This window comes from Galleria mellonella, unplaced genomic scaffold, assembly GCF_026898425.1.
Source record: "Galleria mellonella isolate WM207_F2 unplaced genomic scaffold, CSIRO_AGI_GalMel_v1 utg57, whole genome shotgun sequence".
Taxonomy (NCBI): Eukaryota; Metazoa; Arthropoda; class Insecta; order Lepidoptera; family Pyralidae; genus Galleria; species Galleria mellonella.
In genome coordinates, this window is record NW_026442119.1 from 9,965,797 (window position 1) to 9,982,181 (window position 16,385).

The following is a 16,385-nucleotide window of genomic DNA, read 5'->3' on the forward strand; positions in this document are numbered from 1 at the left end:
TCATGTTTATAAACAATGTTTACTACTCTCCATCATGTGAAACACAGCTTATTTGCCATTCTAAATTGCATTAAAAATAAATCATGTTCCTTAAGATTAGAAGTTACTTAAGGAACATGATTTCCTTAAGTAACTTCTAATTTTTTCATTTTACTATATAACACTTTCCATTCATATAATATTTCAGGCTTTATTAATTACTCTTGTTAATCTAATATACTAATTTCAGACGTTTACGCCACTGGCTGCCGATGTGACCCTGCAAGCGGATGCACAGCCCGTGGAATTTCTTCACGACCAGTGCTTGTCCTTTCTGGACTATGCTAACTTGCAGCCATATCAGGTAATAGCATTTTTCTAACAGTATTTTGTTTGATTACTGTTTAAGCACTAAGTCACTAGTACGAGTATGAGCAGTTTAGAGGTAAATAGTTACACAGACATAAAATATTTGAAGTATTCCTGAATTTATCAATAATTTATTGATGCTCTGCGAAAAAATAAACATGAGCTTTAATAGTAATTAAATAAATATGGCATTAAAACAAGACATACTTTTACTATTGTAAAAAGAATTGGCGAATGTAACACAAAACAAGCAAGAGAAATAAAAACTAAGTCACTTTAAAGAAACCATATAAATTGTCAACAACTCCGATTTGTTGATAATTTATATGGTGTCCTGTATAGTCGAAAGAACTCTTTCTTAGTTCTACCTTTAAGATTCTTATTTTTATTAAAAAAAAAATATCTGTGTAATCATATTATACTGGAAAACAAATTGTGCTGCTTTTTTATATACCTACTTATTTTAATTTGAGAAAATCTAGAGATTACACTACGAGATACACCCGTTTTGTCAAGGTTAAACAGCGTCCTTGTGTCTCAGGGTCGCAAGTCTGCCGTTTGAAATAAACTAAAATCCCTTTCAAATTTAATGTAAAGAACGTAGGTAGGTGTAGGTTATTTGCGAATTTATCTTAAACAAGGTCATAGCTGGAATAAATTATGAGAAAATTGTTATCGTAAAGTTCTTATCCCTCTGATGACAGAGTCGAAAAATACAACGTAACAAAGTTAGAACCACTGCTACTTCTCATGTTAATCCTGATCATAAGAGATTACAAAGAGAAAAAGGATAATACGCTATTATAAGAAGAAAATTTGAAATAAAACGCCAATCCGATCATCGAAGACCAGCGTGATAAATGTAGACTTATGGTGAGAAACCCTTTCCCAGTAGTGGGACGGTAATGGATTATTATTGTTATGAGGATATACTCTGTCTTTAGAGGGAGGAAAAGTTTGTTAGTCTCCTTTCCTATTATGACCCTGTCAGGTCGACTTACACGCGGTCTCCCCCCGGAAACCATCTTGATTAATTCCTAGTGAACTCGCTACGATGGGATACCTGACCTGACTTCATCAATATTTGTCATCCCTTACGGGTACTAGAAAGCGTTTTTGTATACCGTTAGCATAGGCGGATGCAGCATTCCATCTTTATCCATTAATAAATAAAAGAGTCTCTCTTTTACGAGAAATAATGTTTTGCACTAAAGAGGTTGAAATTTTAAACGACGAAATTAGGAAACAATCGCTCATTCTGTTTGTATTATATGTAAGTTTCTCTACAATTTATGGCAGTCATTAATTTTGATAAAGCATGATAATTGTCTTGGCATTGGATAATAAAAAGGTGTGCGTAGTGATTAATTTTGTCTCATGTCTTTTGTATTTTATAACTGTTTGTAATGTCTATTCAAGGTCTAATTTATTGCCCTAATGTCTTTTACAAATGGTTGTAGTTTTCTTAATTTAAAGCCTCGTCGCGTGTCAATTCTGATTAAGTCTCTGTTGCATTTTCTATTTTTAATTACAGCATTTGATAAATTTATAGTAAATATCCAGAGATTAAGACGTTATTTTAAATAAAAAAAAAATGTTTACGACTATATTTTTTTATGGAGTAGTCAGAAGTATTGCCATTGAGGTAAATGTAACAATGAGTGTGCCATTTCACAGAGTATATTAGAATCCAACGTCATAGGTAGCAAATCTGCTACCATCAATCCGACATTTTTTATATTACTAAATGACAAATAAATCGATGGCCCGTCGGATAGAAAGTGGTAATCGACGTCTACATACATGAACAGCTTACAACATCACAAAAACGCTCTGTGCCGCTTATAATATTGTTACAATTTGCAATTGTTTGTTAACGGTATTTTCTGTTACTAATTTAATAGGAAATTAAAATAGTTACACAAAATATTCGGTGGTTAGATTTAAATTCAAATCATCTAAGGTCTATACCTATTTTATTAAATAGACTTATGGTAGGTATAGACCCAACCGCGGTCTTGCGGTATACTATCCTGGTAATTTACCCTTAGGCTACAACGAAGTTTCCTCTACGTGCCTATTGTAAATATAATTCCGTTAAAATATTCAATATTGTGAATTTATAGAATGGGTCAACCCTTCCTTTCTCGTGAGTGTCATAAGAAGCGAGTTAGGGAACTTAATAGTCTAAGGAATGGACAGCAGCGCCCCTTCTAAAACATCATCAAAGCCTAACTGCCGTTGCTTACTTGTCTGCCAAGTGTGGCAGCTTCTGGCAAAACGTCCCAATAGTGGGAAGCATATGTTCAACAGTGGACGGTTGACGGCTGATATGATGACGATGATTCAATATTAAAAATATTGTTGGTTGTTTTTTTTTAATGGAAGATAATGGAGTGGTAACCCACCCGCGCTATCGGTATAATACCGGCGGGGCACCAATAAAGAATAGGTGAGGATGAAGCAGGTCAGTTAGCCCATCGTGGCGAATTCAACAAGAATTGTTCACAATGGTTTCCAGGGGGAACGACGTGGAGGTTGACCTAATAGGGCATATTGCTAGCAATGGGGTTCTCAAACTCCATTGCTAACAATCCCTTTTCCCCCACTATTGTTCGTTGTTAAGACATTATAAAACAAACCATGTGAACGAATATAGAGATATTCTGGTATTTTATTTATTCTTTATTATACTATATTTTGTTAAAAGAGAAAATTGTATTCAAATATTGATAATAATGTATATTTAAAATACCTATGTAGAAAATAAGTCTTTATTTTTAGTAGTCTTTCTCGGAACATAATTCCAATGAAACTTAGATTATTTTTATAATGAACACAACTTAATCTAAGACGGTACACTTTTTTTGAGAAATTTATTTATTTTTAAACATTTAATTTAATTAAAATGTAAGTAATATAACACGTAGGTATCTTAGCATCTTGTTGTATAACTGTGTTCGTCATTCTCTCCTTAATATGTGACAGTATATAAGCCATAAACAATATTGAAAATAGACAAAAAAACAGTCTAAATCATTAGATAATCATTAATAGATAAATCTATTAACTTATCGATTAGTTCACGGAACTCCGCTATTGTTAGTTAAATTAAAAATTTGCCGTAATTGAGTTTATTTTAAAAGTATTTAAAAAGGTATTAATTATAGCATTCTGGGATCGATATTCATTCTAATTATGTTCGAACGCGTCGAAGAAACTTTTCATTTTCCCTGGAGAAGAATGGAACGAGCAAAATAGGCACCTCTTCTACTAGCAATTGACTTTGCTTAACGGTGTTAGTATCCGGATATGGACATAATGATTTGTAAACTTGTCGAATTTCGCAGAATGGCTGTTTATTATTTAAAGTGTCCCATAATTAATTTTATTGTGTTTTAGTTTTATATATTCTTATTCCTAAGAGAGCGAATTGGGAAACTGTCAAGTTTCCATAGTTAGTAACAAATAAATAAATAATAGAAAGAAAGTATCATATCATTAAAAGTGATTCATTCGTGTCACGTCCGATGACTCGGCCGACGTGTGGCTTTAGCGTAATCGTAGAATATATTTTATAAATAAAATTATTGCTTTGTAAAAGTATTAATAGACATTTAATATTTCTCGCACGCATATATTTATAATTAGTAGGATTTTCTTTCATAGTCTGATTTTTTTGTTGGTTTAATGTATTGATAATATGTGAGTGATATCTATCATTAACATCATATCAAGGTGATATTAATATCACCTTGTTTTATCTAAAGGAGTATAAATCGTGTTTTATTTATTGTTTAATTAATTAATTAAACAATAAATAAATCACTATTTTTGTATAAAATCTTAATTTTCTATTAAATCTATCATTCGACATAACCTAGTTTACTCTTTTATCCTCTTTAACATAGTTTATACAACTTTTCTTTGTGTTGATGTCTGTAAACCATATGTTAGATATAAATGTAAGCCCAAATAAAAAGTATCATATCAACAAACAGTGAAATGGAAATACTGACGAGTTTCTTGCCCTTTTTTCTAAACAAAGTACAATTTTTCAAATCCCTAGCATCGGATTTGAATTTACATATAAATATATATATATATATATATATATATATATATATATATATATATATATATATATATATATATATATATATATATATATATATATATTATATAGTTATAACTGGGTCATGTAATAAATACTTTACACAAGGTGGTTTCTCTGATGTTCAATATTTAATTAATCTTTAACTTCAAACTTGTTTCATGCTGCAAAAATATATTATATTGCATATCAATTTGAGTGCAATATGTATATACATATTTAATACATTAACGGTAAATTTACAAATATATAGAAAAAAAAATCTTTAGTTGATTTGTGTATACGAAAATAAATAAGATAATAGATTAGAGATTATCAAAATATTAAACTAATAAAACGCCAATTATTTTTCTTCTTCTCACAGCAATTTCTTATTCTACAAATTTTTAATTTAAAATTTTTATATATATTTTTTTAATAATATAATTTATATTATTAACAACTTATTATAAAAATTTTACATAGGTGCACGTTTTATTTATCTTATTATGACAAGACATACTGTGAACTGTCAATGATTCTTTAATTAATTAACTATGTAACTATGTATTCTGCCTTTTATATAGAACATTATCATTTTACAACTGCCAATATTGCAAAAAGTAGTTGAAACAAGAGATGGTAGTATACGTAAATAGGGATATAAGAATAAAGGCACTTAGTACTGCATGTTTAGAGATACACTGATTCTCTCTATTTTTAAAAATAGATTGGCAATGCTTTTTTAACTATTATAAAATGATATCGTCCTATAATGAAAATAGAGGGCGAATGTTGAAAAGAAACGCATAAGCGACCTAATTTCAAAGGAGACGACACGAGTGTTTATCCAAACTTGCCCGCCCGGGCGAAGTGGGGAGATCAAGGACGGTGTCTGCCAAACATGGGGAGGGTTTCCCCGGGAGACGGGGAGATAGGAGGCGTGGGCGGAGGGTGATCTGGCAGGGGTATGTTTTGATGCTAGCAGCCCGCTTTATTGATTTTCCTTGCTCGTTCCGCCCGCGCCACCCCCTTTATTATATACATATTCAGCCGAGCCAGGTGGCGATGTGGTGGCTGGGTGGCTGGTGCTAGTGTCGTGCTATTTTCGGTTAGCCGGGCCACCTCATGCTCGTGGAAACATGATTGATTGATTACTATATATACCTACTACTTTTATTGCCTATTGCAATTTTACAATGTTATTTTTAACGACATTTATAAACTTGAACAGTGTCTTCACTTTTATCCAATTAATATCTTATTAACATTAATAAATTCGACAATATTTCCTGATATTTTAATATAATATTGTTGCCTGTGAGAAAAAAATTGTATGTTTTCTTAAATAACATTGTAAATTATATACATTTTATTTTTTTTATAATTTAATGTTAAATTACCTTGGAAATATTTTACTTTCTTTTATGTACTGTCCTTGATATCCACTCAAGTTAAATTTCTTTGCCTAAGATGTCTGGAGCAGTAATTTATTTTGTCGACTTGTAGCTTTGAATAAAAGCAATAGATAATATTCTTACAAAAGAGATCTGATATTTACTATACTCGAAGTAAATACAATGTAACTGTTTTATATCTTAGACTATTATTATTTTTATATACTTATAAATATTTCTCAATACTAACAATTTTCATATACTTCTGACATCCTTATATTAATAGTCTCTTTATGTATAACTTGTATATTATTTTCTAAGTTGTTGGCAATAAGAAAGCAGGGATGTAGGTACCAATTACCTGCAAAATTTTCATCACGTTAAGTCCGATAGTGTATTTAAAAATATTGTTTTCTTTTTTACCATCGATTTTTTACCATAACAACATTTAACTTCAAGTTTTCCTTTTCTTGCACCAGTTTATTGGCCTCTAGACGCTTTTTACATTTTGGAAATGAAAAGAAATTGTGACATAATATTCTTACTTTATCGCCATACGGAAAATAGGCAATAAGTAAATGCTACTTTATCTACGTTGACATCTATAATATATTAACAAAAAATATGTAATAAATATTAATAACTTATTATGCTGTAATGTTAATTCTTTGAGCTAAAATTTACCTACCATTAATTACCTACTTTAATAATACGGAATTTTTTTTTTGTCAAAATCATTTGAAAGGTTAACGTATGATTTGTATCAAGCAAAGTCACATACATACATATCTGTCACGCTTGTCTCCCATTAGGGTAGGCCGAGTTGCATAAACTGAATTTTAAAATTTATTTTATAGATTCGAGAGCGTAGGTGCTATAAATGTGAAGTAATTATTTCTACCGCTAGAAGCGCCATGTAAACAAAGCATAAACATATCAAATAAACTAATAGAACTTTTTTTTATACAATTTAGAATGGCAAACAAGCTGATGGTCCACCTGATGGAAAGTGGTAACCGTCGCCTATAGACATGAGCAGTACTATGGACATAACAGTGTATACTGTTTCGCCCATGATACCCCCCATGCGTTGTCATTCCTGAAGACTCAGGTGTTATTCCTCTGTACCCAGTAAATTCACATAACTTTTCATCATTCGGTTCATTCTTATATTAATATTAAATGTAAGGTATCTTGTGATTTAATAAATGTGCATCAGAACTGTATAACTATGAATAGTTTTGTGTACATTATATTTTGTGGCGCCATCTATTTATTTTTCTGTTATCTTATTGTAATTTATTTTATTTTTATAATTAACTAGGTTTGTAGGAAAGTAGGTAATAAATATTTTGAGTAGCGGCCCAATGTGCCCAGCAGCGTACAAAGACGGAAGCAATCATAAATACCAAGAAATTGGCCGTTTTAATTACCCTTAGACTGATAGTATAATTACTTTCCTTATGAGACTCGTAAATTTCTAATAACAGTATTATAATGAAAAGTAAGTAAAAATTGGAAAGTAATTACAAACGGCGGGTGAAATGGGGCCGTATAATATTTTAACAAAATTATAAAATGAGTTTTTTTTTTTATTTAAAAAGACGTAATGAGAAATAAATATTGCGTAATAATTTTTCTAAAGTCCTCAGTGACGCAGTGGTAGGTAAATACGTTGCTTTTCGTATTAAAATACTGTGTGTGTGTGTGTGTGTAAAAATACACACATTATCACGCCAATTTAGAAAATAAACTTTTCTCTAGGCATTCTAGATTGTGTTTCCGAATAATTATTGTCCCTCTCATTTATTCCACGATATCGTAGCTGAAAGATCAGATATCTTGTCGACTTGTTGCTGTGTTCTACCTACGTGTATAGATAGGTATCTTGTTGATTTTTTGCTGAACCTATTTGGACTAATTGGGAATTTTTTTATAAAGAGTTTCCTCTTGTCGCGACAACTAATTCGTGTATTCTCTTCCAACCAGCTCTAATTAGGAAATGTAAACGAGATTTATTTTTTGGACTGATTTGATTACATCATTATCATATCAGCTGTTAACGGTTCATTGCTGGCAACTGCTAGCAAAACTTATGGGAGATGGCCCCCATAACTTTTGCTAGCAGTTGCCACGCTTGACAGGCGAGTTGGCAACCGCAGTTAGGAGGTATTTTAAGAGGAACGCTGCTGATATAATTTGTTCATTGTCAATTATGTGCATGATCATGAAAATTGTACATAAATGCAAATTTATAACAAAGTAATGACAGTTGCAAAAGTTTTGGTCAGTTCGATGGAAACTCGTAAACAACTAACTCGCAAACTATGAACTTACAAAATACCAAATTATTAAGTATTCAAACTGTTCACGTTGGTATAAGTGATAAATATTTTATGTAATTCAAAGAAAAATAGGAACATTTGTTATCAAAGGCATCATAGCATGAGTCATAGCTCGTTTCAATCCGTGGTTCGAGCAATTTGAATAAATTAACATTCTGATTTGTATGCTTTGTCCGCTTTCATAAGTCTCTTATTATGTATATATGTATTTAATTAGTCACACATTAGTAATCTGCACGGATTCCATGGTCATTTTATTGTTATTACTAAAAAGTTATAGCGTCATAATAGGATAATAATATCTTACATAATATGATATTGGGGTCAAATATATGCACAACACTTGTAACCGATGTATGGTCATTGGGTACGTACACTTACAGTTATTATTTTTATCAAGATTGTAAAACGACGTAATTAAATATAATTAAACAAGTAGCAAGGGAAGTTGGTCGTGTTTCTTAACTTTGGCGTAACACACGCCGACTCGGTAACTGTCCGCAAAATTTAAACGAGTAAAGTTTGTTTCAGTTAGATACTCCACTGTCCAGGGCCTATACCTTGTGGGGACGGGGCCCACCCTCACAGCGGGGTGGTTGGTGGTCCGCCATTGATATAGACTCGTGTTAGACGGCACTTAGATGGGCCTTATTTCACGAACGATAGACAGTAATGACCGCTTTATTTTGTGAACAATCACGTTACTGATAGTATCTTTACTAGCATTGGAAATGATAGAGTTAATTTGTATGTTATGTATCTACGACTAAATTACTGAACCAATTTGTAAAATTTACGTAAACTAAAGGTAATTAAAAATTGATGCTATGTCGAATTGATTTCTTTTTATTTATACATATTTTTTTTTATATATCCAAATAATAGCATTTTAATAAACCTGTCTAATTCCAAAAAAAATAAATTATTAATTCTTGCAGTTGATTTTATGCCAAATATTTATTGTGCCAAAAATGATAGTTAAGATATAAACTATAATCTCTCCCGTATTTTAAGAAACGGGAATTAACGCAACTATTTAAGTGAATTATGATAAATTACTTTAATTATCTCGACGTTTCGACCAGATTACATCTCCCCCTGGAAACTATCATGATTAATTCTAGTGGAATTCAGCACGATGGGCTAACGGACCTGATTTTATCGTCACCTATGGTAGCCTCACCCCTGGTGCCCTGCCAGTGTATACTAATAGCGCCGGCGGGGTTACCATTTCATTATCACCCATTAAAAATACTCTACACATGACCACAACTGGTGTAACATGGTCAAAACGTCAAAATAATTGAAGTAAATTATCATAGTTTACCAAAATAATTGTGTAAAAGCCATTTCCTATAAATCATAAAACAAGTAGCGCGAAAGTCTAAAAATTAAGATTTGAGATATATATGCAGTTTTAACATTAAATTCCAATGTATAAATGGAACACAGCGATTACACTGCATGTTCCATTATACACTCACAATTTATTCAATCTTCATAGTTCAAGGCGCACTAGCCAATTACGTGAGTTTATTTTACTCGAGAGCATCTGATAGAAACAATTTGCAATCAAATAACCCTGTTTCAAAGTTACTTTTTGAAAAGTGACACATTGTTATCTTGGACTATTACTTCCCTGGACATTTTCTCTAGAGACATGGCATGGGATTCTTCAAAAAGGACGAATAAGGTTTCTATTATAATTTACCTAGTTATTTAAGTAGTTTACATCATACAAGTGTGAGTTTATAATAGTGTTCAAATTCTAATTTTCCCCCCTAAAAATCTTTCTTTTTTTTTTATTCACATCAACCCTAATTAAACTATAAATAAAAATCACTTGGTAAATGTTTAGATAAGTACAAAAATCGAGAACGAGTAAACGAACAAGAAGAACTAATAGAACAATTTACTACTTATTTTTTAAATATTCTTTGAAGTCCGAAGAAGGTTCTTATGAAGAGTAAAATTACAAACATATAAACCCTATTGTTTTTAATGCAAACTGTTTTTAGCGGAATATTACAGTCCAATAGCTTTTGACAGAACGACGTCTGTCAGGTCAATTAATTGAACAATGCAAATACTCGTATGACAAAGTTCAAGGAACAGCATTTTATTTTCATTTATATAGCATCATGTATGACTGCTTGACTATCTGATAATACTCAAATGTTTATGGTATGCGTTTATTTAATTTAAAGTTATAATGTATGATTGAATCAAACCTGTTGCTCCCATTATTGTTAAAAGGACTCTAGAAAGGCTGAAACAAAATTTTTGATAGGAGGTACTACAGAAATAGGAATTGCTAAATTGTTTGGTTCGTGTGTTAAGTAAACAATATATACGATGCATTTTGCACTAATACAAGTAGGTAATCTTGTAACGATGTGAGAGCGAATGTAGGGACAATTTTCAACAATTTCTTAGAATATTCTCTATGGAATAAGTCAGAGAAAATGCCAAAGGAAATAATATTACAATGCATTTTTAAGGTTTCAAGATAGTCACGAGGCATTTGGATCTCCTATAAATGAATAATAGTAATTAATGTATATTACACGTTATTTTATATCATAATTATTATTGTTAATACGAGATTAGATAACCAAATAAAATATGTACATATTAAAATGTTTTAATTTTCACTCACAAATTTATTTTATTCTGTCGTTTCACAAACTGAGTTTATGTAAGCGTTATCTAGAACAGTATTTCTCGTATTCTCTGTTTTATTTTATGGCAATATATTGCGGGACTGCGGTAAATTGTAGACAATAGTCCACATGTCCAGTTTATGTTCCATATTTGCTATTTAAGTGAATCTAATTCTTCCATTGGTAATCGTATTTATTCTTAATTATAGTTTTCTTTATGAAGGACTAGTTTTTACCCACGACCGTCTGTCACGTTGTCCGTGACACCAAGATATGTATATTGTTTGGGATAAAGAATAATCTATGTCCTTATCCGTCCCAAATAGTATCTGTATTAGGTACTAAATTTCTTGACTATTGTTTAAGGTTCTTACGCTTTACTTTCACATTTATATTTAAATACTCTTTAAGAAGAAAGAATAATTTTATGACAAAAACAATTACATTGTCATAGGTGTTAAATACATGTTTAGAAGTCTTCGTACATTTAATATTTGTTTATTTCTAAATAAAAATTACTTATTACCAAATAAAATATGTTTCAAATAATACATTTTATTATGATACTTTTTAGATTGAATATATAAAATTACAGATAAATATTATTACATCCACTAAAAATGTTAAATCACTCAAACAGAATTTTGGTAAATGCTGTTTAGATAACTAGTGTTTTATTCTTGTAGTTAGACCGTAAACTTGAGAATGTTCAGGTATTTAACTTTTATTGCCTATTTCAGATGTTAGTAATTCGAATACATTCATTCCTTTTGATGCAGTAAGAATAGAAATGTAATTGCATTCTTAATCGTAAACAGCATGTCGAGTTGAAAATATCTGTTTTCTGTATCATTATTTTGTTCCATAAATTAGAAAAATCTGTCTCGCTTTTAAGTGACTTCAAAAGGAGTTTCAGAATTCACCTATTTATGGTTATGGTGTGTTACGCGTTCTCTTTTCAAATTCTGTACCGCTTTAAATAATTCATTCTGAATTCGATACGGTTTTACTCCCACGTTGATCCCATGTTAATTTTATCACGATAAAAGCAGTTGTTATATTGGGAGGCAAAATTTTGTCGGTCGGGATGTTTGTGTTGTTTATAAATGTACAAACTTATTAAATTATTTTTAGACATCCCAATTTTCACAGTTCTGGAAACTTTCGTTAAGAGATTTTTTTTTTCTATGTAATAAATTTATGTAGTCATTTTGTAACTTTGCGATATCATTCAATCAAATAAATGAAATACATAATGTTTACTAATATTATGTGAAAGTGAGTTTGGTTGTTTACCTCATAGCGTCTTAAAGACTTAACCAATTACTATATACTTGAAATTTGCTGCGTACGTATTATATAGGTAAGAAAAAGATATAGGCAAATTTTTATCCCGGTCAATATACATACCTCGGTCACGCGGACGAAGTCACGAGTAAAAGCTAGTAGTATATACTCGTAGCAAGTGAGCTTGTATGAGTGTGTGTGATGTTTATCACCAGATCCTCAACCGTGGATACAACAATAGATACCGTGTTATTTTTTTTGATAATCGTTTAAACGAAATGTCCTTTATTGGTACAATTTACAAATAAATTCACTTGTTTTTTTTATATATATATATACTCGTTTGTTCTGTGCTTATAAAAGCTGTTATCAGCCGCATAGCAGAGTATCGAAGCAAGTGGAATCAGCAGGAAATTGAATGAAGGCGCGCGATCCGTGAATGTGTGCCGCCTGTAATAGCTTCCTGGTTGCTGACTTGCTCGTAATAAAACTTCGCTATTAAGATAGATAGCTATTATTTTTGCAAGTCTCGTACCCAACTCATTACTTTAGTGTTTTTGCAAAGATAACAGTGCGAGCGTTTTGTTTATGGCACTTTATTTAGCTGTCTATGTATATCAAAATCATGACTAGTTTTTTTGACAAATAGCAGTATTTCTAGTATAGTATTATATTATTTGTGACAGTAATAATGTTAATAAAATTTTGTTATAAAAGAGAAAGGTAAGGTAGTTTTATTATTTTTCCAAGAAATTACAGACTTCCACAACTGCCCAAATAAAATCGAGTGTGTTACATATTTTCAACATGTGTATACAAATGTAATTGTACCTTACGAGTATGTTATTTGACTTTATGTAAACGGCTGAAGTAACTTTACATACATATGAATAAATTTTACTAGTGCGTAATACATTTCACTAAAGTAATAACCTACCTTTTAAATGCGTATGACAAGAATTTTAGAGCTAGTTGTTGCTAATTGTATGCGTGGTGTCCTATTTCCCATTTATGATGAAATTAAAAAAAAAATCTTACTTAACAATTCTTACGTTATAAAATAGACTTACGTTCAAAATTTCAGCTTTCTAGAATTATTAGTTTTGGTTAGCTGTGTGTTGATAGTCAGTCAGGATAAACGATTTTATAAGTATAGATTACTGTAGGTTACTTGACAGCTAGACGCGCCATGTTGTGTGGGAGGTTCAACATATATTATGTTATTTTTTGATACCTGTTTCAAGAACAATGTTCAACTTCATTTGTAGTTAAAAGGAAACTAATGATATCTATCAATTTTAGCCCGCATATCGTTATTTTAAAGGTATTCTCGTATGTACAACGAAATCTTATCACTTTTATACTAGATCATTTATTTTTTATTGATTGTTTACAATGATTATAACATAAAACTGAATACCGACTGTTACCATAGTGGCTCCTCTGGGCAGCATTCATCACTTTCCAAATAACAGTAATCCCTTTGTGATCCACGCTCGCCTTTCCAGGCCACGACCTCGTATAAATCATAGAGTAATCTCACTAAATAGAGTAACCGGCGGATAAAATAAACAGTAAGACGAGACGTTGCGTAACCGTTGACTCACGGAGCGGAGATGGGGCTCATCAGGCCGTAACCTGACGAATGTGAAGCGACGATTACGACGGACGTTGCGTCGCAACTCACGGTACACAAATACCTGACCGTGAAAAATTATAAAAGGGCGCACTTTTATAATTTTACGGCTTCGTTTTATAACAGTGGCGTAGGTTTGGAAGCGGTTTTGATTTACACAGTAGAAAGTTTTTTTTTGCAGAGTTTACTATATCTGAGTACTTTTGTTACTTGAGGCTTTGTATGGTTTTTATGATTTTTTACTAATTAATAGTTTTTTTTATGTATTCATACAAGATGAAGGATAGAATAGAAAGTACATCCTAAACACGGAGAATTCAACTTTTGTTGAAAAACAATAACAACAAGTTTTTATACATTTCCGCTGATATTGATTTCCGAAATAAACGTTAAAATAAATAAAAGAATATGATTTAAAAGTCCCTAGAAACGAGTTTTTTTTTAATAAAGTGTTTTGATTGAGTATTATGTTTACCATTCTATTTCATTGTTACTGTTCGCTAAAAGCATTTCAGAATTGAGGCAACAGATATGGGTACCAATTGTGCTAATACAAATGTATGTTTCAATATATCTACTGTCTTTACGTTTTACGCACTTGAAGTTATTTGAGCGATAAATATTTTTAACAAATGAATAATGCTTTGTAAGTTATAATACAATACAATAATTGACCATTGTTTGCTTGAATACAGTTATTTTGTTGTAACTGTAAATTTCATTCCTTTTTATATAACCAATTGTACAAACAAGTTGGTAGAATTGACCCTGAATGCTCGAATAGCGTTAGCAAGCAGGCTGACGGTGCTATAGGTCTGTGTTATAGATGTAGGTAGGTATTGTAGGGGGAGAAGTGGAGAGTGGGACGGGTTCAACGCACCGGATACGTCTGTCGCCGGGCATGAGTCGTATGCATGCGGCCATGCAAGCACAGGTGTGAGAGACCGTTTCACTGTGTGCGTTGTAACATTGACATAAATACTAGTGCATTCGTGTGCATACTGCACCTATTATTATGTATGAGTACACCATGTATATTTAATTCTGCATGTGTACGTGTGTAGTGAGTTATTGCTACACTTAATGCAGTACGTGAATAGGCACTAGTAATGATTTGTAGGTGTTTGATAATGTAGACCATGTTTACGTGTGATACGAGGTCGTAAAACGATTGCGGTTTAATCGCACTACGTATATGTAAGCATGCATTTATTGGAATTGTGTCAAACAGGATTTTGATTTATCTTTATTTGAGTTTTTTTTTTTTTTTAATAGAGATAGTTTTTTGCTGGGGAAGCAAAAGAGGCTTGTTTGAATCGAATCATTTGGCGTTCCATTGTTTCTGCCTACTATAATGAGAGACAGACGTGATAAATATGTATATATGTGTGGATTTCATAAGTAGGAAAATCAATGAAATATAGCTATTCTAGATAACGTGTCAAGATGAAGTATACTATTCTAGGTTTTCTGTTAATTAGGAACACACAACTGTGGAAATCGCATCCCATTTGGGGCAGTGGTTTTTGCATGATGCTAGAACAAACATACAGACAAACACATAGACAACATTTCTAAACAGCAGTAAACGCCATAACGGTTTTTGCTGCTTTTATTAAGATCCCTTTAATTTTCATTTGATATTTTTCATATACAGACGTCGTGTCTAGTTCCTATTTTATTATATTAGTAAGATTGTCACACAATTTTTTACACTATTATAATTTAAATTTATAGGGGAGAAGGGATTGTTAGTAATGGGGAGGTTGGTCCCCATTGCTATCAATATACCCTATCAGGTCGACCTCCACGCGGTTCCCTCTGGAAACTATCGTGACTAATTTCTCGTTGAATTCATCACGATGGATTAACTGACCTGCCTTTTCACCCTCACCTATAACCTCTCACTGGTATTCCGCCAGTGTATATCTACCGATAGCGCAGGCGCGGTTACCATGCCATTTTCACCCATTAAAAAAACTTCAATTTATACAATTTCATCATTATCAAATTTCATAACAGTACACATTTTTTTTGTAGGAATGGGATGCTCGGCTCGCTGGTTCTGAAGCAGGGGTCAACGAGGTTACCCTAACTGCGCTATGTACAGAAGCGTCCGAATGGCGAACAGCGCAGGATGGTCAGCGTATACTGACCACTACCCCGTCAGTGCTGGGTGGCTGTCGAGCACAAGTCTATCGTGCTGCCGGTGCCACCCAGTGGTATACGGCTGTGATCGTCGGCATCAATGAACATACTGGTGTAAGCAGTTTTATTTCATGTATTGTTTTTCATAAAAACAAACCTACTACATTTAGTGTGGAATCAACATAGTAATACCTATTTTCGTTTAAATTAGAATCATCAAAATAGAAGAAAAATAATGTAAGAAAAAACAGTGGTACTAAGAACATTCATCTTTTTTTAAGCCGGTAAACGTCTGATTAGTTTATTGTCATTTAGTTATTGCTCGCATTCAACTTTTGCCATTAAGGCTCGTTCAAAAATAACAAAATCATAATCTCGTATCCTTGTAATTTCTGAGTCAAATAAATACCAATTAAGTGTACACTAAATATAGGACTATGAAAACTGATAACTTAAATACATATTACT

The 16,385-nt window shown here is 31.9% G+C and overlaps 1 protein-coding gene across 1 annotated transcript in view; it reads left to right on the forward strand.

Moving 5' to 3' along the window:
* Window positions 1-16,385, forward strand: part of LOC113509845 (uncharacterized) — a 230,012-nt gene that overhangs the window by 56,617 nt on the left and 157,010 nt on the right. The window contains exons 3-4 of the mRNA XM_052899220.1: window positions 230-343; window positions 15,810-16,031. Of these exons, the coding sequence (XP_052755180.1) occupies window positions 230-343; window positions 15,810-16,031 (336 nt within the window). The remainder of the gene's footprint in view (window positions 1-229; window positions 344-15,809; window positions 16,032-16,385) is intronic.